The sequence below is a fragment of the Trachurus trachurus genome (assembly GCF_905171665.1).
Source record: "Trachurus trachurus genome assembly, chromosome: 11".
Taxonomy (NCBI): domain Eukaryota; kingdom Metazoa; phylum Chordata; class Actinopteri; order Carangiformes; family Carangidae; genus Trachurus; species Trachurus trachurus.
In genome coordinates this window covers 5278258-5299728 of record NC_139904.1, presented here as the reverse complement: position 1 = coordinate 5299728, position 21471 = coordinate 5278258, and the positions used below count along the sequence as shown (strand labels likewise).

General features: G+C 40.4%; 4 protein-coding genes and 1 long non-coding RNA gene across 5 annotated transcripts in view; 2 read left to right on the top strand and 3 right to left on the bottom strand.

The window, feature by feature from the left end:
* LOC310993866 (major histocompatibility complex class I-related gene protein-like) overlaps positions 1-10527 on the bottom strand; it is a gene marked incomplete at its 3' end in the record, with an annotated part of 77140 nt that extends 66613 nt beyond the window's left edge. Inside the window, exons 1-4 of the mRNA XM_083982349.1 lie at positions 10429-10527; positions 9971-10237; positions 9361-9636; positions 8961-9263 (exon numbers count right to left, since the gene is read on the bottom strand). Coding sequence (XP_083838475.1) covers positions 8961-9263; positions 9361-9636; positions 9971-10237; positions 10429-10477 — 895 coding nt within the window. The 5' untranslated portion in view covers positions 10478-10527. The remainder of the gene's footprint in view (positions 1-8960; positions 9264-9360; positions 9637-9970; positions 10238-10428) is intronic.
* On the bottom strand, positions 1857-7014 carry LOC310993791 (major histocompatibility complex class I-related gene protein-like). The gene is made up of 9 exons (XM_083982270.1): positions 6896-7014; positions 6415-6684; positions 5171-5449; positions 4768-4844; positions 3775-4006; positions 2898-2999; positions 2727-2744; positions 2448-2603; positions 1857-1898 (listed from the first exon to the last, which is right to left on the bottom strand). The coding sequence occupies exons 1-8, from the start codon at positions 6942-6944 to the stop codon at positions 2554-2556; spliced, it is 1077 nt and encodes a 358-aa protein (XP_083838396.1). The 5' UTR covers positions 6945-7014; the 3' UTR covers positions 1857-1898; positions 2448-2553.
* On the bottom strand, positions 5635-6414 carry LOC310994108. The gene is made up of 2 exons (XR_014595781.1): positions 6311-6414; positions 5635-5875 (listed from the first exon to the last, which is right to left on the bottom strand). It is a non-coding gene; the product is annotated as an uncharacterized lncRNA (long non-coding RNA).
* A 426-nt stretch (positions 10528-10953) lies between the features above and the next one.
* LOC310993865 (major histocompatibility complex class I-related gene protein-like) lies at positions 10954-16049 on the top strand (the record flags this gene model as incomplete). Its single annotated transcript, XM_083982348.1, has 6 exons — positions 10954-11200; positions 13151-13417; positions 13938-14216; positions 14474-14776; positions 15604-15705; positions 16000-16049. The coding sequence occupies 6 exons, from the start codon at positions 10954-10956 to the stop codon at positions 16047-16049; spliced, it is 1248 nt and encodes a 415-aa protein (XP_083838474.1).
* Positions 16050-18019: 1970 nt separating this feature from the next.
* On the top strand, positions 18020-20143 carry LOC310993864 (major histocompatibility complex class I-related gene protein-like; the record flags this gene model as incomplete). The annotated part of the gene is made up of 4 exons (XM_083982347.1): positions 18020-18123; positions 18335-18601; positions 19446-19724; positions 19815-20143. Exons 1-4 carry the CDS (start codon positions 18024-18026, stop codon positions 20141-20143), a joined length of 975 nt encoding a protein of 324 aa, XP_083838473.1. The 5' UTR covers positions 18020-18023.
* Between the last annotated feature and the right edge of the window lie 1328 nt (positions 20144-21471).

Genomic DNA, 21471 nt, shown 5'->3' with positions numbered 1-21471 from the left:
TTATTATTATAAAAATTCAGAACATATTGGGTAAGATAATGTCATGCGTCTGTGTCTTATTACTTTAACAATTTAATTGTTAATAATTTATTAGCTAATAATCCATTGTTAGCAACAGAAAAAGTTTGACATTGCCTTGTTATTTTCTGTTTTACCTAAACAACTTTCAGTTTAAGAGCCAACAGCTATATTAGCAATAATTTAGACAGTGTTTGAATAGCATTGGCTTCCATTTATTTTTGTGACCCTGGCCTCACATTTATTATCAACCAAATCTCTGCAATGAACCAACACATATTCTAAACATTTTTTTCACCAGAGCTGAATGACAAACCTTAAACTTTTACAATGAGCAAAAACAAGCTATAAGCAACAGAACCAGACATGCTTCATTTTTTGTGCTGTTGGTTTGTTTTTCAATAAAATCTTCTTTCTGCATTTTGTAGTTTTAATGTGATACATTCTGGGGTTAAATAGTCTCGAGATCATTTTAGAGTAGGTGATAAGGATCAATCAGCACAGACCGTTTAACAGGGAAACACGATTAGTGTTAAACGTGTGCAATACCGTGGTTTGGCCAGGAGGTGTCACTGTTTCGCACGTTTTAAAACTGCAATTTAACAGACCTGCTTCTGGTCAGGTGGAGTATGACGACCTGTACGAAGCATGAGACTGATTCGGGTAACAGAAGTACACAAACAACTTACAGTAATTACACCTCAACATTTATTTTATCACAAACAAGATGTAACAATCCAGAGGGACCAGAGGGAGGAAGTCATCTTCACCATGGCAGCAAGATGAAGACAGATTTAAAACACAGCACTGCCGCCATACGTTTGACTGAATGGACGGGTAATTGCAAGAAAAATATCGATGTCACATATGAACAGAGAAGAACAAAGTTTTTAAAAAAGTGGAGACTTTATTGAAATGTGAAACAACAACAAAGACAGAAAACCCCATTTCATTTGACACTTGATGGCTCCTATAGGTGACAAGTCATTAGACCCTGCAGGTGTCAGTCTGTTGTCACAGATAGGCCTACTATTTATGAATGAATGAATTTATATTTATTTACGTGTCGTGCACCAATTAAGGCGCCCAGCCTATAAGGGCTTACAAGACACATTATCATCATATTTAGACACCAAACAAAATCATCAGAGCACAGACAAAACCAAACAAAAACAGAAACCACATGGAATTCACATAAATAATTCACTTCTTCTCTTTGACCAGGCACTTTTTATGAAAGTAGCTATAGTAAAGACTTATTTTCTGAAGAACCATTCCAACTTTACCTCATCATCAACCCAAAACAACTCAGGTTTCACATTTTGCATTTTCTGAAACAAAAACTGCCTGGCTTCATCATATAACGGACAATGAAACACAAAATGCAGTTCATCCTCAATTACATTTAAATTACATAATGTGCATAGTCTTTCATCCTCAGGTACTGAGTTAAACCTACCAACTTCTATTGCCAGAGGGAGAATCCCAGCCCTCAACTGGGCATAAAGATCTCTTGGATCTATCCAATGGCAAAGTCACATAGGGTTCTGAACAATATACATTTTACTACTACTAGTTTCTGCCTAAACCACACATCTGCTTACAAGTTAATATCTTCATATAAACACAAATATATAGGCTATAGCACATATGTACACATGGCACACTCACAAAGTGCCACCACTGTTTATCTGGTTCCACCAATCACCAGTCACCAATATACAGTATATACAGTATATATATTACACACACACACACACACACACACACACACACACACACACACACACACACACACACACACACACACACACACACACACACACACACACACACACACACACACACACTATATACACACAGCATAGCTCACTCGTTAAAGCAGATATCAGCTTCACGGCCGTTTCGGCTAATGCTGCGTTCAAGGCAGGCTTTTGAAACCGTAAGTTACAGCTTCAAGTCACAACTACGACTTGGTAGCGTTCCAGGTAACCCGTAGCTCGTGTTTTTACCATCCTGTTGTCTGTGAAAGTTCCCTATAACGGCCACTCGTAACTTCCGACCCGTGAACTCGTACCAGATCGAACTGGTATGACTTCACAGGAAGGAAAAACACAAAGTACGAGTTTCTTTGAACGCACCATGAGTTAGCAGCCCCCGCCCTTGTCAGGCATCAATTGGTCCTCGTGCTACGTCACCACATTCACGCGCATCCCTTGGCTGCACACACAGCCCTTCATGCCGTTCTCTCTCCTCATTGGATAACACTTGTATCCCACAAGGAAAATTTTCTCCTCGGGTTACAGCAGAGCAGAGTGACGGAGAGACTCGTGTTTAGGCTGAAATACTTCATGTAAGTGATTGCTGACGGAAAATAGGACTATTTAGGACTTATATTAACAAAAACATTCCACTGATATCTGCTTTAACTCAGCTATAGCACACAACCTGATTAAGATGTTAAATGTTTCAAGTTAATCGCAAAATTAATGCATTTATTTTGACTTTTCCCTCCCATCTGAGATTGTTTGTCTGTCAGGTTGTTGGATTCAAACTTTCAGAGAGTTCAGAGCTGCTGTCAGGAGCTGTAAGATCAGAAATATGGTTTAAGTGACACTTTTGTTCAGCATTACATGTTGAAAACAATCTGAAAAGGTTGAAATTACGACCAACATCATTTTAAGTAGAGTAAGATACGTTTCACTTACAGGGTGGAGGCTGTTTGGCTAAAATGAGAAGAAGAGACAAAATGTCAGTCACGAGTTAAGGACTCATCTGTTTCCTTATTCCTTTTTTGTAAATCTGTGAACATGGTCTTTAAGTATTGTACTGTAAAAGGCTTTATTAAATCAGATAATCTTTCTGTTTTTCTCTCTCACCTTTCCTCCATTTATAAACCATGAATCCAGGGACAGTGATGAGGACGAGAGTGAGAAGAACCAGTGCAGAGATGATGGTGATGGTCGTGTCACTGGGCTTTTCTGGTGAATATAAACAATAACACATCACTACCTTGTAGTTGGACGTCTGCACCAACCAGCCAAGGTAAAAAATAGTTACAATCTGTCAGTTTATGATTGTAGGAGCCATTTCCACCTACTGGCTCCTTCCTTACCCATTGTACCACACTGTGACATCATTGTAGCGGCTAAGCCTAAACTTAAAGTCACTGATGGGCTGCTTAGACGAGATGAACCAATCCACGTGCTTGCTACTACAGGTCTGCAGGTTGACCTTTGACCATTTGGATACAAAATGTGTAAAATAATCATATTTTATCATAGTTAGCAAACAAATCCATGACATGTTTTGTGACATCATAGTGACCTCTACACTCAGCATTTTGGCAACTTTGGTTATTTTAAATGTGTCTTATGAATGAAGTTTGACTTGACTTGACATATGAGCACAAAATTTAACAAATGCAAAGGACTCTTCTCTCAACTTCTCTCAAGGTGTTACAGTGATTTGTAGCTTTCAGCTCTGACTGTCCAGTGAAGCATGGAGCAGCAAGTGACCACAATTAGTCTTCTAATGTTGAGAAGCATATAGGCCATGATGGTGAATATCTTGTATACTTAAAAGGCCTTCTGCACAGGATTAACCCCAGGTTACCCCGGCCAGAAGGAAGCATGATGTATTGTTTATGATGAGTTTTAATGAAGATAAATTAGTTACTAAACTAGAAAAAAGCTAAAATACCCAACAAACCACAGACATGACGTCACATTCAGGAGCTGCTGATGTCTCTCTTACCCATGTTGGTCCTGATGTGAGCTTTGTCCAGTTTGGTGACGATGTCGTCCTTCACTCCAAAGAGCTGAAACACACAGTCGTACCTCCTCCAGTCTTCAGCTTTGACTGATGAGACGTCCAGGTCAACACTCATCTGGAAGGATCCATCATGGTTGGGGAGGATCTCTCCTTGGTCCACGTCCTCATGAAGCTCCTCTCCATCTTTGGTCCAGAACATCAGGGCCACTGTTCCCTCTAAGGTGTTTTACTGTGCAATTGCACACTGCTCCCCACCTCTTTGCTCAGAAGACAAAAAAAGTTGCACACTCAAATGTACCCGACTAGTTTACTGTTTATTTCAGAGGGGAAAGTGTGGAGTGGACAATGTTTCCTTCCCTCTCTTTCATTGTTTGGAGCCCATTGGCAAAACATAAGAGTTACAATTTTGCAAGCTCTCTCTCACACTCACACTCACACTCACACACACACACACACACACACACACACACACACACACACACACACACACACACACACACACACACACACACACACACACACACACACACACACACACACACACTGTGGTCTGTAGTGCAACTATGATTTAAGTTTTTGCTCGAGAATTATTATTACTGTTCATATCAAGAATGCTTCAGTGCCAAGAGTTGATGACACCAACTTGATGTTAGTTATTTTTTGACATAATTGTTCATATGGCAATAAATGCTAAATCTATTTTGCCAAAACAATATTGTATTTTGTTATCATTAACTGTAACTGACCTAGATATGGAGTAGCCTTTAATGTTGTCAAAATAATCTGTTATTAATCATTACAGTAATAGCCAATTGTATTGATATTTGGAGTTGGAGAGGTGAGGTCATAGCACCAGCATGTGGATGTACTGTGTACGCTTAAGCTGTCGCTCACAGTCGCTCAAGCAGGTCATCAGGGGAGTTGAATTTCTGCTCAGGAGTTTTGAAAATTAGAGGGAACATTGATCAGGGCTCTGTGAGGGTAGAAACCTGTAGCGTGGCAGCTGACTGGAGAGGAGGGAGTCTTCTGGAGGAGAGACACTGAGGGACGGACTGGAGGCGGGGGGAACAAAGCGATTCAAAAGATTAAGAAAATTCAACATGGAGGCGAGAGGAAACTGGACAAAAAGTAGAGTGTGTGTTTGCTCAGTAACTTTGGAAAACTTCAATCAATGTGACTGTTGTTGAGATGTTTTACTCTGAACCAAAATGTACTGATAAACGTTATGATCCTTAGACCCATGTCCCTAATGATAGACTAATAATCAAAATTAGGGTTTGGTTTAAATCAAAGCAAAAGGTTTGTTTCCTCTGAAGGTCAGTCTATACATGTGTTCACTGAAGTCAACTCATTCCCACATCAGGTCATGTGACTCTACCTGTTCTCAGCAGAAAGTTCTTTCCATGGTTCAAGTACGTCTTCAACCACTCAGGACAAGTCTGAGTGACAAGATCCTCAATAACTTTTCTTCTCCATTTATCAGCATCCCATCTCAGTTTGGTGACGACAGCCTGTGGTTTTGGAGCGATCCATGTCTGTGTCTTGATGTCCAGTGATATCAAGTCTTCTCCATCATAACCATACTGAACAAAACCAGTAACTTCTCCAGTCTCATCGTCCCATTCACATCCACTCATCCTCTGTAAGATGTGGACACCTGAGACAGAGACTGACGTTAACAGTGATGTACAGAATAGATTATGTCTCCACTAGACTCTGAGTTCAGATGGAGACACTGATGCATCTTCCTCCCTTTAATTATCCCTTGTCTCCTAAATGGTCTTAATAGAGACAGTGCATTGAAAAGGCCACATCACTTTTACTGTATTGATTCATTAACTGGTTAAATGTGAGAAGTTACAGAACATCAGGGATGGGACACTGAGAGCTCGAAGTTCACTGTGACGTCTAGTTTGTTCTAATTTAACTGAGGATGTGGGATGTTTAGAGAAAAAAAAGGAAAAATAAATCAACCACTGATCTGATGAGGAGATAACATTTTATATAACATAATTATTTTTTTTTAAAAGGTTTTGTTTTTTCATCCAAATGATTGCAATAAGTCCATCTGAACTTTACCCTACTTTACTGTATTCCAATGTAGGGGTGGGTATTGCCAAGGACCTCACGATACGATACGCATCACGATACTTGAGTCACGATACGATACGATATTGTGATATCCAAATTTTTGCGATATATCGCGATATATTGCGATATTCTACGATATTCTACATAGTTCACTGAAAAATTTAAAAGGCATTATGCATCTTAAAATCCGAGTTGTATGTACATCAGTTGATAATGATAATTCATGGGACAAACTGAGTCAAAACAATGTAATTCAAATTATCCATGCCATTTTATACAAGTGCAAGTTACAACAACATATTTCAATTGGATTTACGTCTGAAACATGATTTATTATTTGAAAAAAGAAAATTGAAAAAAAATTTTTTTTTGAAAAATAAATATCGATATTTAAATATCAAATATCGATATCGTATCGCAATACAACACCAATGTAGAGATGACTGACTGATAATTGTGTTGATGCTCTAAAGAGTCACTGAACTTTACATTAAAGCAGTAAAGCAATAAGACAATGCAGACTCTACTCACCTCCACTCTGGTTGAAGCGCTGTTTCAAACTGTGAATATTTGCTTTGAAGAAATTGGGCGTATACTCAAAACACTCTCCAGTGTACCACCGTAGATGTTCAGGATTCTCATCTAAAGCTGTTTTCATCCACGTCTGTTTTAGTTCTACTCTGTTTGTGTTGCTGTCACAGTGACCAGCCTGAATGTCGTCAACGAGTCCGACAACCACGACCTCAGGGAAGTTTGTGACTCCAGTAGATACAGTGGAGACAAACTTAAGGGAGTGTTTCACTGTGGGAAAAACAAGGATTTTTTAAATTATAGATATAAAACTATAATCCTCATAATTGTGATACATTCAGTTAGAGTCTGTTGAAAATTCTGCAATGTGAAACCAAATCATGCAGCAGTGTGACATATGAGCAAAATCCAGAGCTGAGTAGAAAGTAAAGTGAAGAGTGGGAATAAATGTAAACAAATTTCAATATAAATGTGATCTTACCTGCTGATGAACTGTGACAGAGAAGAAAAAACAAAAGTATTTTCTTCATTTTGTTTAGTTAAAATCATTGTGTCTTCACGAGCGCAGGTGTTTGTGCTTGGTCTTGTCACAGGCACAAGCAACGGTAATGATTTACAGACTCTCTGATAACAAACCTTCTTATATTAATGAACAGGACAAGTTAAGGTCAGAGTCCTCTCTGCTGTTTCATTTATATTAACAGATCAATCAGCTCTGTGATCAGTCAGTTCAGTTCCAGTCACCAACTGTGTGAACAGCAGCTTTGTGGCTCCTGATGAACCTGATGTTAACTGGCCCCAGTTCAGTGATTATAAAGACAATACTGCTGCTGCTGCTTCAAGTACAACTACTGCTGCAGACACTGTTGCCTTTAAAGACAGTGTGTGTTCAAATGCTTCACTGTGTAAATTAAGTTCATCATTATCATTATATAAAGATCTTCATGTGAGAAACTATATATGTTTTTGGACTTAAGCAGCAGACAAGCTGAGACGGAGAGGTCTGCAGAAACAGATCACACTGAACCTTACACAGAAACATGAATCATAAACTCAGTGACATGACTGAAATAAGATGGAAATAAAACATAATTCCAGTGGTTATTTGGTATCCATGTCAAATTAAATACACAGCAAATTAAGAAGCATTTTACCAACATATGGCGACACAAACCTTTAAAAAATTAGAGACTTTATTGAAAATAGAAAAAACAGTATTTGATATTTGTTTTTTTCTCTGTTGAGAAACAAACTGATACATAGTACATAGTAAATAACAAAAATCTGTTTTTTTGTTTGTTTTTTCTGAAAGGTCTGGTAAAAGTCTCTGAAACTAGAGGCAGGTTCAGATTAAGCTGTTTTTATTATTTATTTTCTTTTTTGTTGTAAGAAAGTTGCATATGAAAAACGGCTTATTATAATGTGGTAAGAGGAGAAAATGTGTAATACAGTATAATGCCATCCAACAGTTGTTGGTACGTAGGTTCAAGAGCTGTATGAATGTATGTGAATGGGACTAACGGTGTAAAGGAGTATGAACACTGTCAGTCTACAAGTAGGCTACACACCCAAAGGTTAAACATTCATGTGCTGCCAGGTGGGCGTCCGACTGCCAACAGGAAGTGTGAAGAGTCCATGTCAGGTTGACTTGTTCCACATGAAGTGTCCCGGTCTTCATCAGCTCTCTGGACTCAGTCTCTCATGGAGCTCAGAGCTGTTGACAGGAGCTGGAAGAGCAGAGTGAACACACTCTCAGTCCCTCCTCCACTTTTAATCACAGCAGATAAAACACAATCACAGGAAGTTTTACTGAGGAAGCCGAGAGCGTTTGGCTCAAATAATAAACTACAACTCAAACTGACTAATGAATCTTCTTCATGTTCTGAGGCTGATTGTGTTCATAGAGCTGATCACATGGTCTATTAAAATAATATAGATATGTGATTAATTTACACATTGGGCAAGTGGACACGTGAGAAACATCATGTAATCATCAAAATGTTCTGTTGGTATAAGTTTACGTTCTCATCCTGTTCTAAGCAGAAAGTTGAGAACTAAATGAAACTCCTTCTGCAGCAAAGAGATAAAAGTTTAACTTTTGTTAACATGGAGATGAAAAATGAGAGAAAAGTGTTTACACTGATTCATGGAGTTAAGAATCTTTGATAATTTAAAATGAAATTAAATAAGTTTTACTCACGAGCTGCAGGTGTTTGCTGCTTGGCTAAGAACAGAGGAAACATTATTTCAGTTACAGTTGAATATGACTGAAGGAGTGATGCAGAGCAGAGAACTGATGCAACTAATGGATAAAAGCATCAACTGTAACAATCATTAGATCAAGTATCTCTTTCACCTTTCTTGTAAATCATGAATCCACAGAAGATGAAGACCAGAGTGAGGAGAACAACCACTGCAGAGATGATGATGACGGACAAGTTACTGGGCTTCTCTGGTGAACAAAAATAAATAAATAAGATATTAAGACTGGCACAGATAAATGAAACTAGTGTCATTATCTTATTGGATCCTCATGTCACTCTTACCCATGTTGGTCCTGATGTGAGCTTTGTCCAGTGTGGTGACGATGTCGTCCTTCACTCCAGAGAGATGAAACACACAGTCGTACCTCCTCCAGTCTTCAGCTTTGACTGATGAGACGTCCAGGTCAACACTCATCTGGAAGGATCCATCATGGTTGGGGAGGATCTCTCCTTGGTCCACGTCCTCATGAAGCTCCTCTCCATCTTTGGTCCAGAACATCAGGGCTCTGTGAGGGTAGAAACCTGTAGCGTGGCAGCTGACTGGAGAGGAGGGAGTCTTCTGGAGGAGAGACACTGAGGGAAGGACTGGAGAGGGAGGGAGGGAGAGAGACATTATTCAGTCTGATTGGTCGATATCAATATTGTTGTGATCGTCAAACTACATCAGGTCATGTGACTCTACCTGTTCTCAGCAGAACGTCCTTCCCATAGTCCAAGTACATCTTCAACCACTCAGGACAAATCTGAGTTAAGAAGTTCTCATTGTATTTTATTCTCCCTTTCTCAGCAACCCAACTCAGTTTGATGTCAGCCTGAGGTTTGGCAGCGATCCATGTCAGAGTCTTCAGGTCCATTGATATGAAGTCTTCTCCATCATAACCATACTGATGAAAACCAACAACTTCTCCAGTCTCATCGTCCCATTCACATCCACCCATCCTCTGTAAGACGTGGACACCTGAGACAGAGACAGTTAAAGGACAGATGTCTCCTCTTATCTGGTCAGATGATCAGTTTTAGACCTTTTATCACAGTCCTCTGCTGCTCAAAAACAGATCATTAATATATCTGTAGGAGCCACAAACAATCGGAGGATTAGATTTTGTGGTTTATACATTGTTAGGCTCAACCTCAGTTTCTCAGTGACACAGCTTTTCCTGAGGTCTCAACAATGTCAGTGATGAAACACATTTGTAGTTTTACTTTGAAGAGTCACTGACACTGAATCAGTTGGTTATCATTGTTTAGCAGCAAAACAACATTAAATATAACATAATCCAGACTGTACCTACCTCCACTGTGGTTAAAACTCTGCTTGACCTGTTGAATCCTGGATCTTAAAAGAGGCAGAACCTCAAAACACTCTGTGTTGTACCACAGCAGATGAACAGTGTTATTATCCAATGCTATTTTCATCCAGTTCTGTTTTGGTTGCAGTGTGTTTGTGTTGCTGTCACAGTATCCGGCCTCAACGTCATCAATTAATCCAAGACCAACAAACTCAGGGAGGGTTGTTGGTCCAGAAGACAGAGTGGAGACAAACTTCAGGCTGTGTTTCACTGTAGAACAGACAAAGTTTTTATTATAAATATAAACCTTCACTCATCATAAATGTGATATATTCAGTCAGATTCAACTGAAAATCCAGTTGAGATAAAAGTGAAACCAATTTATGCAGCAGTGACACAGGAGTAAAAATCCAGAGCTGAGCAGAATGAAGAGTTGAATAAATATTTAAATGTGATCCTACCTGCTGATGAACTGTGACAGAGAAGAAGAAACAAAAGTAACGTCTTCATTCTGCTTTTCTAACATCGTTGTGTCCTCAGGTTGAAGTGTTTGAGCTCAGTAGTAGGTATAAGCCTACATGGTTACATTAGGACAACCTGGCGACTTTCTTAATCTCTCGACTTTCCAAATCCTCTTCTTGGCGACTTATTTTGTCAAAAGCCACTAGCGACAAATCTAGCGACTTTCTGGTGTTTCTGAGACTGTGACGTGAGAGCACGTAGCGTAACCTACTGTCCTCAACGAGCACCGGGAGCTGCTGTGAGTCGCTCCAAAGTAGCCTACTGACAGGCGGAGAGAGAGGAGACCCACTTCACTCCGTGTCCCACTGCAGGAGGAGGTTCTGCAGGTTTGTGCTTCGTTGACCCTATGAAGATGTTCCGATGGCGCCGAATAATAATAATAATTGATTGATTGGCTATCTATCGGGTGACGCGTGTAAGGTGGTGTGTGTCAGTCGCCCTGGAGAGGAATTTAATTGTGACCCATGTGGCTCTCCATATCGGGCCAGAAGCTGACCGGACGTGATGACGTAGCAGGATCCTTCAAGGAAATACCTAGGCGGAGCGGACCGGGCTCGCTGGAGCAGAAACCATCTGTCAGGAACAGCAACAGCAACAGCAGCAGCAGCAACAGCAGCACCAACAGACTCCTCGTTGTTTTCAACCGTCTTCACCGAAACACGATGCAGAAGTTGTTTTTGTTGCTTCTCTTCTCTCACGTTTCAGCAGCAGGTTGGTTCGCGTTTGAAATATCGAACTTTTCTTTTCTCCTCCTGCTTCACTTTCACTTCAAGTTGATGAATAAGTTTGAACTGACTCATACTGAATAGAAAGAGTCTATTCACTATATGTGAGGGGTATTTACTTTCAACAGTAGCCTACATGGACAAGTGGAGGCTTCAGATGATGGGATGTTGTCAGAGGGAAGTGTCCACTGTCTGAGCTCAGAGTTTCATCAGCAGCTTGGACACTAGAGTCACAGAAAGACAGAGAAGTGGACGTCCTCTGGTGACATGATGACACATGGACATGTTTAGTTGTGGTATACCCACCACACACAACTTTTGTTTCAATACATTGTTGGAGATGAAGAAATGACCATTGATCCACACTACTTAAACGCTCTACATTCATGATATAATATCACTGTAGCATCAACATCTTACACACACACACTCACACACATACTGTATGTACGTATGTGTGTGTATATACAGCGTCAACATTTTTCTCAGAAAATATATTTCTAATCGAGCTATTGACTTGAAATTTTCACCAGATGTTGACAACAACCAAAGTAATAGACACATACAAAGGAATCCAAACATTTATTTCCATAAATTAAGTAATGTATAATAAAGTGAAACGACACAGGGAATAAGTATTGAACACATGAAGAAAAGGAGGAGGTGCAAAGAGGTAAAGAAGGAAATCCAAGAAAGCAGCTGGAGTCTGTCAGGCTGGTTTAGTCCACATTGACGCCTATGAACAGGCTTCTCATCACCAAGGTGTCACACAAGAGGCGTCTCATGATGGGGAAAAGCAGAGAGCTTCTCAAGACCTCCAGAAACTGATGTTGCAGAACATCCTGATGGCATCGGTTACAGACGTTTCTGAATGCACCGTTTTGTCCGTTAGTGCCGTTAATCTGGAACTAAAAAGAACATTTTACTATTAACTGGCCACGACCAGCTCCTCGCAAGATTTTTGACAGATTCAAAAAGCTTTAGAGAGACTTGCAACTAGCAAGTACAGTTATAAAAAAAGAAACAATCAGTAATGCATTTAACCACCATGGCCTCTATGCTGCTCACCAATGTTCCCTCTAATTTTCAAAACTCCTGAGCAGAAATTCAACTCCCCTGATGACCTGCTTGAGCGACTGTGAGCGACAGCTTAAGCGTACACAGTACATCCACATGCTGGTGCTATGACCTCACCTCTCCAACTCCAAATATCAATACAATTGGCTATTACTGTAATGATTAATAACAGATTATTTTGACAACATTAAAGGCTACTCCATATCTAGGTCAGTTACAGTTAATGATAACAAAATACAATATTGTTTTGGCAAAATAGATTTAGCATTTATTGCCATATGAACAATTATGTCAAAAAATAACTAACATCAAGTTGGTGTCATCAACTCTTGGCACTGAAGCATTCTTGATATGAACAGTAATAATAATTCTCGAGCAAAAACTTAAATCATAGTTGCACTACAGACCACAGTGTGTGTGTGTGTGTGTGTGTGTGTGTGTGTGTGTGTGTGTGTGTGTGTGTGTGTGTGTGTGTGTGTGTGTGTGTGTGTGTGTGTGTGTGTGTGTGTGTGTGTGTGTGAGTGTGAGTGTGAGTGTGAGAGAGAGCTTGCAAAATTGTAACTCTTATGTTTTGCCAATGGGCTCCAAACAATGAAAGAGAGGGAAGGAAACATTGTCCACTCCACACTTTCCCCTCTGAAATAAACAGTAAACTAGTCGGGTACATTTGAGTGTGCAACTTTTTTTGTCTTCTGAGCAAAGAGGTGGGGAGCAGTGTGCAATTGCACAGTAAAACACCTTAGAGGGAACAGTGCTGCTCACCATGCAAGTCTATTGACACGTTCAATTATATAGTCTAGGCCAGCTTTATTATGATGAAATATGTAATGAAAACCTGTTTGTCCTGTTTGTCCCACAGTGAAACACTCCCTCAAGTATGTCCTCACTGCGTCCAGTGGGCTCCCGAACGCACCACCGGTTGTGTCTGCTGCCCTGGTTGACAACAGTCAGGTCGGTTACTGTGACAGCGACAAACGGTTGGTGGAAATACGGGACTGGATGAAAAGCTACTTGGACACCGACCCCTGGCAGATGGCCTGGTACAACGCAGAGTGTCTCGAGACTCTGCCAAACCTCTACAAAGACAGGATTTCCAATTTGAAGGAGCGCATGAACCAAAGTGAAGGTACAGCAGCCTCTGGTTTACTGCTTCACTGGTAAAAGAGAGAGAGAGAGAGAGCGAAAACATGTATTCATTTCTGAAATAGGGATATTCACATATCTTAGCAGCTGAAACATACAGTTAGAAAAAAAGATCAAGGACAAGTAGGTAGCCTTTTGAAAATAAGACCACAAAAATCTACAGGGAAAATAAGAAAAAAAAAATAGACTATATCAAGTAGACAATGACAATACAATCAATATATATCTCTTTTAATATCTTGGTTGCCCTATATTTATAGATGTCTATATTTATATTTTTTTTATCAGTCCACCACAGTGTGCACGGCATGTGTGAATGTGTTTTGTTTGTATGTACAGTACTGCTGCTGTAACTTTGCGAATTTCCCCGTTGTGGGATGAATAAAGGCATACTTCACTTAACTTTACAAATTTCTAGCATAACACAATATACATTATTAAGCTCTTTCCAGTGGAGATACCATCTGTACGTCTATGATTTGTTTTGTCTGTCTCTGTCTCAGGTGTCCACATTTTACAGAAGATAAGTGGATGTGAATGGGACGACGTGACAGGAGAGGTTACTGGTTTTCATCAGTTTGGTTATGATGGAGAAGACTTCCTGTCACTGGACATGAGGACACTGACATGGACGGCTCCGAAAACACAGGCTGTCGTCACCAAACTGAGTTGGGATGCTGACAGAGGGAGAATGAAATATGATAAGAACTTCTTAACTCAGATTTGTCCTCAGTGGCTGAAGACGTATGTTAACTATGGGAAGGACTTTCTGATGAGAACAGGTAGAGTCACATGACATGACCTGATGTAGGACTGAGTTGACTTCAGTAAACACATGGATGATGATGTCCATCAGTTCTACACTCTGGTTCAGAGTTAAACATCTCAACAACAGCCACATTGATTGACATGAGGTTTTCCACTGTTACTGAGCAAACACATTCTTTTTTTGTTTGTTTCTCTTCCTGGTTCGCTGTCTGTCTCTCATCTTCCCCCCCCCCCCCCCCCCCCCCCCCCCCCCCCTTCTCTCCCTCTCCAGATCTCCCCTCAGTGTCTGTCCTCCAGAAGACTCCCTCCTCTCCAGTCAGCTGCCACGCTACAGGTTTCTACCCTCACAGAGCCCTGATGTTCTGGACCAAAGATGGAGAGGAGCTTCATGAGGACGTGGACCAAGGAGAGATCCTCCCCAACCATGATGGATCCTTCCAGATGAGTGTTGACCTGGACGTCTCATCAGTCAAAGCTGAAGACTGGAGGAGGTACGACTGTGTGTTTCAGCTCTCTGGAGTGAAGGACGACATCGTCACCAAACTGGACAAAGCTCACATCAGGACCAACATGGGTAAGAGAGACATCAGCAGCTCCTGAATGTGACGTCATGTCTGTGGTTTGTTGGTTATTTTAGCTTTTTCCAGTTTAGTAAGTAAATCATCTTAATTAAAACTCACAATAATTAACCTTTTACATCATTAGAAGAAACTAAATGATGTCACTTGCTCCATGCTTCACTGGACAGTCAGAGCTGAAAGCTACAAATCACTGTAACACCTTGAGAGAAGTTGAGAGAAGAGTCCTCTGCATTTTTAAATGTTGTGCTAAAAGGTGGAGATCACTTGAATCTCACAAAACATGTCTTTGGCCATAAGTCATGGATTTGTTTGCTGCTGACTATGATGTGACTTAACACTTATTCATTGTATTTCCAAATGGTCAAAGGTCAACTTCACTGTGACATCTTTGTAGCGGCTAAGCCTAAACTTAAAACCACTAAGGGGCTGCATAGATGAGATGAACTAATCCACATGCTTGCTACTGGAGGTCTAGAGTGTGTGGCTAGTGAAAACAAATTACTTCTAGTTTCACTTCTTCATTGCATGCTCTTTTCTCACCGTATCAATTATCTTCACCCAACATGCAAAAATCCATTACCGGTGTGAATAAGGTTCATTGTTTGATACACTTGCAACACCTGACACCTGATAGAAAATTCCTATGTAGAGCTTTACACCTGGTACAGTGAGGACATGAGGACACCTAGCCCAATTCATACACACAAACATGACAAAATGGCTCCATAAACTGACAGATTGTAACTATATTTTCACCTTGGCTGGTTGGTGCAGACGTCCAATTACAAGGTAGTGATGTGTTATTGTTTATATTCACCAGAAAAGCCCAGTAACACGACCGTCCCCATCATCTCTGCACTGGTTCCTCTCGCTCTCGTCCTCATGGCTGCCACTGGATTCATGGTTTATAAACAGAAGAAAGGTGAGAGAGAGAAAAGATTACCTGATTTAATGACTTTTACAATACTTTACAATCATGTTCACAGGTTTACAAAAAAAGGCATAAATGAGGGAAACAGGTGAGTCCTGTTGCATCCTGTCATAAACAACTGTGACTGAAGCATTTTATCTTTTCTTCTCATTTTAGCCAAACAGCCTCCACCCTGTAAGTGAAACTTATCTTACTCTACTTAAAATGATCTTTTCAACCTTTTGAGATTGTTTTCAACATGAAATGCTGAAAAGTTTCACATAAACTGTGTTTCTGATCTTACAGCTCCTGACAGCAGCTCTGAACTCTCTGAGAGTTTGAATCCAACAACCTGACAGACAAACAATCTCAGATGGGAGGGAAAAGTCAAAATTAATTAATTTTAGATAGATGAATTTGAATTAGTTAACGAGTGAGTTGTGTATATATAGTGTGTGTCATTTTTTTTTTTTTTAATCAGCATCTAGGCTAGTCAATTCAATGGCCTTGGTAGTTTTGAGATTTTACTGGCATTTTACCAGAGGTCTGTGTTTTGTTAAATACTTTTACTGGATATAAAAAACAAGGTCTTTAAATAGTGACAATTCAAATATGAAACCATATAAATTATAAAGGTACTTTGAGCTGATCTCACATTTCTTTGTGTGATTCTATCTTAAGAAGGAAACAAAAGAGTAGAAAAGCTTAAAGTAAAATAAATTGTATGATTACAATGTGTGGTAAATAATATTAATATTTGATATTTTGTGGTTTTTGAAATACGTTAAAGAATTATGCGTCAGTTAGCATGATTTCTTTGGTAAGATAGGTCAAGTGACAGTATTTAAGTTTATGATAACAGGTTTTGGTGGAACCAGATAAACAGTGATGGCACCTTATGAGTGTGCCATGTGTTTATATGAAAATGAACTTGTAAGCAGATGGATCACCCACGTGATTTAGGCAGGAGCTTCATACTATGTGGCAACACAGACTGACACCTATAGGCTACTGAAGGGTCTAATGACTGGTCACCTTTGTCGAATGGGGTTTTCTGTCTTTGTTGTTGTTATTGTTCACATTTTAATAAAGTCTCCACGTTTCCAAACTTAATTCTTCTCTGTTCATATGTGACTCCAGTTACAGTGATATTTTTCTTGCAATTACCCGTCCATTCAGCCAAACGTTTGGCGGCATGTTTTAAATCCATCTTCATCTTGTGCTGCCATGGTGACTGATGACTTCCTCCCTCTGGTCCCTCTGGATGATCGGTTAGTTACCATCTTGTGTGTGAGAAATGTTGAGGTTTAATTAAGATTTCTCACTGCTTCTGTTGTCTGAAAGAAACAGTCTCATCTGCTTCATGCAGGTCGTCATACTTCACCTGACCAGGAGCAGGTCTGGTAGAAATGGCTCTATGCTGTTAACGTTGGAAACAGTGACACCTCCTGGCCAAACCAGAGTATTGCAGGAGTATGTAGGCCTACTGTAAGTAGGAAAATGTATCACATTATTAAAACTGCAAAACACAGACGATTTTATTGAAAAATAAATCAATGACACGAATAATAAAACATGTCTGGCTTGTTCTCCTAATTGTTAAAGGTTTAAAGGGACAACGAGGAGTTTTGGAAAAGCGAAGTGTTTTCACTACATTTATGAGCCTCCGCACCGTAAAATTCTTTTGACCGGCGCAAGACAGACTCATGTTTTCATTCATCAATAATTAGAGTCAGAGGTTCAAAGAGGTTCACATACTGTCGTAGTTCCCACCATAAACGGCGATTCAGCTGCGTTATTCTCATGACTCGTTGCGAAACCGAAAGTAAAAAACGCTGGTCTGCTCGACCAGCATCTCCGCCACCACTAATAATAACAAAATAACGATAGAGACAGAACGATATATTTATCAAAAATGGGCCCATTAACAAGTGTGGGTAGCGGAGATTCATCCACATTAACGTGAGACTTTTTTTATAACCGAATAGAAACTCCTCGTTGTCCCTTTAAGGTTTGTCATTCAGCTCTGGTGCAAGAAAAAAATAAAATGTGTGTTGGTTGATTGCTGAGAGTTAGTTGATAATACATGTGAAGCCAGGGTCACAACAATAAATTCAGCCAACTATGCTATTCAAACGCTGTCTTACTTATATGTTTTTTTTTTCCCTGAATATTTTATTTGATTGTATTCTTATTTTTAATACTGTTTTAATACTGTCTGTGTGCTTCAAAAACTTCCTGTTTGTCCAGTTTCTATTTTTTATTTTCAGGCCCATAGTGACAAATATTGGGATTTTGTCACTTCTCCTTTTTTGTTATTCATGGACAGGATGTTAAAGTGTCTGTATCATCGATCCGTTGATCGTCTTTGGCAAAACAAAGTGAAAATGTTGATTTTGTTTCTTCTTCTCTGTCACAGTTCATCAGCAGGTAGGATCACATCTAAATATTTATTCAACTCTTCACTTTACTTTCTGCTCAGCTCTGGGTTTTACTCTTACTGCGTCACACTGCTGCATGACCTGGTTTCACTTTCACCTCAACTACTGTAGAGTTTCAACTGACTCTGGCTGAATATATCACAATTATGAGGAGTGGTAGAAGGTTTACATTTAAAATAAAAATCATGTCTGTCCCTCAGTGATACACGCTGTAAAGTTTCTCTCCACTCTGTCTTCTGGAGTCACAAACCTCCCTGAGTTTGTGGGCGTGGCGCTGCTTGATGACGTTGAGACTGTTCAGTGTGACAGCAACACAACCACAGTAGAAATAAAACAGACCTGGATGAAAAGAGGACTGGATGAGCACCCTGAACATCTACAGTGGTACGCTGGTCAGTGTCTTGAGTTTCTGCCTGTCCACAGAGCCACCATTCAACATGTCAACCAGCAATTTAACCACAGTGAAGGTAGGTACGGTCTGTTTTATATTATATTTAATGTTTTGGCTGTTAAACAATGGTCCATCTACTGAGCATCAACATAATAACCAGTCAACATTAGTAGTAGGGTCTAAAAGAGGAGACGTCATCTGTCTGTCTGGGGAACTAAACCCCTCAGTTTTGGATGACGTGCTCTAAGCTTGAAATTCAAAAAATGCCTTGATTATGGGCGGGACTCAGGAGCACTCTCCGATCCCCCCTCCCCCGCGCCCCATTCACACCCGCGAAATCACACAAAAGAGAAAAAAAAGTAATAAACACACATCAACACTTCTGCTAGCGCTAACGAGCTACTAACGAGCGACTCTAACAGCACTAGTAGCGCAACGCTACTAGGAGAGGACGCCAGAGCCGTGACACAGCATCTACAGCTGATCCGCCGGCTCGTTAGCTCGTTAACGGCTCGTTAGCGCCGGCGGCGGCCGCACTAACGATTCCCGTTCAGGCAGCTGTTAGCAGCCGTTAGCTGCAGCAGAGCAGCTAGAGTGCCTAGCAACCGTTAGCGGCAGGCAGCAGCCGGTGCTGATTGGTCGGGGAGCTGGTGGCCGGTGACGAAAGCTGCCTCCAAAACGTCATCTGCCTCCATCTCAGCCAATAGAAAAATTCGATTGTAATAGCCGTGTTTCAACCCATAGAGGGCAGTCACTCTACATTTTTACTACAAAATACACCAAATTGAAATATTTTGACTAAAATGTCAAAAGTTGGACCAGAATCAACTGACAACACTACCTTATACCCAAATATATTTGTTTTCAGCAGAAAAAAGTGGTTTGGGGGTTTAGTTCCTCTTTAACTGTCTCTGTCTCAGGTGTCCACATCTTACAGTCGTTCAGTGGATGTGAATGGGACGATGAGACTGGAGAAGTTGATGTTTTTTTTCAGTTTGGTTATGATGGAGAAGACTTCATATCACTGGACATGAAGACACTGACATGGATCGCTCCAAAACCACAGGCTGTCGTCACCAAACAGATTTGGGATGCTGAGAAAGGTGGAAGCCGCTATACTGCAGTCTTCTTAACTCAGATTTGTCCTGAGTGGCTGAAGATGTACATGAACTATGGGAAGAACTTTCTGCTGAGAACAGGTAGAGTCACATGACCTGATGTAGTTTGATGATCACGATTCATCAGCTTGATTCACCACTGTATCATAACTCCTCGTCTCCTCTCTCCAGTCCGTCCCTCAGTGTCTCTCCTCCAGAAGACTCCCTCCTCTCCAGTCAGCTGCCACGCTACAGGTTTCTACCCTCACAGAGCCCTGATGTTCTGGACCAAAGATGGAGAGGAGCTTCATGAGGACGTGGACCAAGGAGAGATCCTCCCCAACCATGATGGATCCTTCCAGATGAGTGTTGACCTGGACGTCTCATCTGTCAAAGCTGAAGACTGGAGGAGGTACGACTGTGTGTTTCAGCTCTCTGGAGTGAAGGACGACATCGTCACCAAACTGGACAAAGCTCACATCAGGACCAACATGGGTAAGAGTGACATCAGCAGCTCCTGAATGTGACGTCATGTCTGTGGTTTGTTGGGTATTTGAGATTTTTCCAGTTTAGTAACTTATTCATCTTCACTAAAACTCAATAATAAACCAGTTACCATTAGAACAAACTAACTGATGTCACTTGCTCCACGCTTCACTGGACAGGCCAGACCTGAAAGATAGAAAACATTGTATCACCTTGAGAGCATTCCTTTGAATTTGTTCAATTATATGCTCAATTGTAGAGGCAAGGCAAGACAAGGCAATTTTACTTGTATAGCCTTTACAAACAGTTTGTCTGAAAGGGTTTTACACAACATCATGACCTCTGCCCTTAGACCCGACTGAGGAAAAACTCCTAAGAAAACCCCTTTAAAAGGGAAAAAAAATGGAGAAACCTCAGGGTGAGCAACAGACGAAGGATCCCTCACCTTGGGTGTGCAGATGTGCAATAGATGTTGTATACAGATAAGAAAACAGTTTACAACATCATGGAATATGGGAAAACATGGAAGTGGTTAACAAGAGCTGATGAAGGCAGCTTCTGGTGGGAGGGAGAGCAGGCCAGGGTAATGGGAGTGGGCTGGTTCTGTTTGTTAACTATGATGTAACTTTACACTTATTTTACACATTTTATATCCAAATGGTCAAAGGTCAACTTCGCTGTGACATCATAGCAGCTAAGCCTAAACTTAAAGCCACTAATGGGCTGCATAGACAAGATAAACGTGCTTGCTAGTGCAGGTCTGCAGCGCGTGCCTAGTAAAAACAATGTGTAGAGCTTTACACCTGGTACAATGAGGATATTGGCCCATAGCCAGTAGGTGGAAATGGCTCCTACAATCATAAACTGACAGATTGTAACGATATTTTCACCTCGGTTGGTTGGTGCAGACGTCCAAAAGGTAGTAATGTGTTATTGTTTAGATTTTTTTATTTATTTTTTACTTTATTTTAAAAGTCACTATTGTTTATATTCACAAGAGAAGCTCAGTGACACGACCGTCCCCATCATCTCTGCTCTGGTTCCTCTCGCTCTCGTCCTCATCTCTGTCACTGGATTCCTGGTTTATAAAAAGAAGACAGGTAAGAGAAAAAACATAATAATTATCTGAGTTTTACAATACTTGACAATCATGTTCACAGATTTACAAAAAAAAATTATAAATGAGGGAAACAGATGAGTCCTGTTGCATCCTGTCATTAACAACTGTGACTGATACATTTTCTCTCTTCTTCTCATTTTAGCCAAACGGCCTTCATCCTGTAAGTGAAACTTCTATGACTTAAAATGATCTTGGTCATCATTTGTTTCTGATCTTACAGCTCCTGACAACAGCTGTGAAATC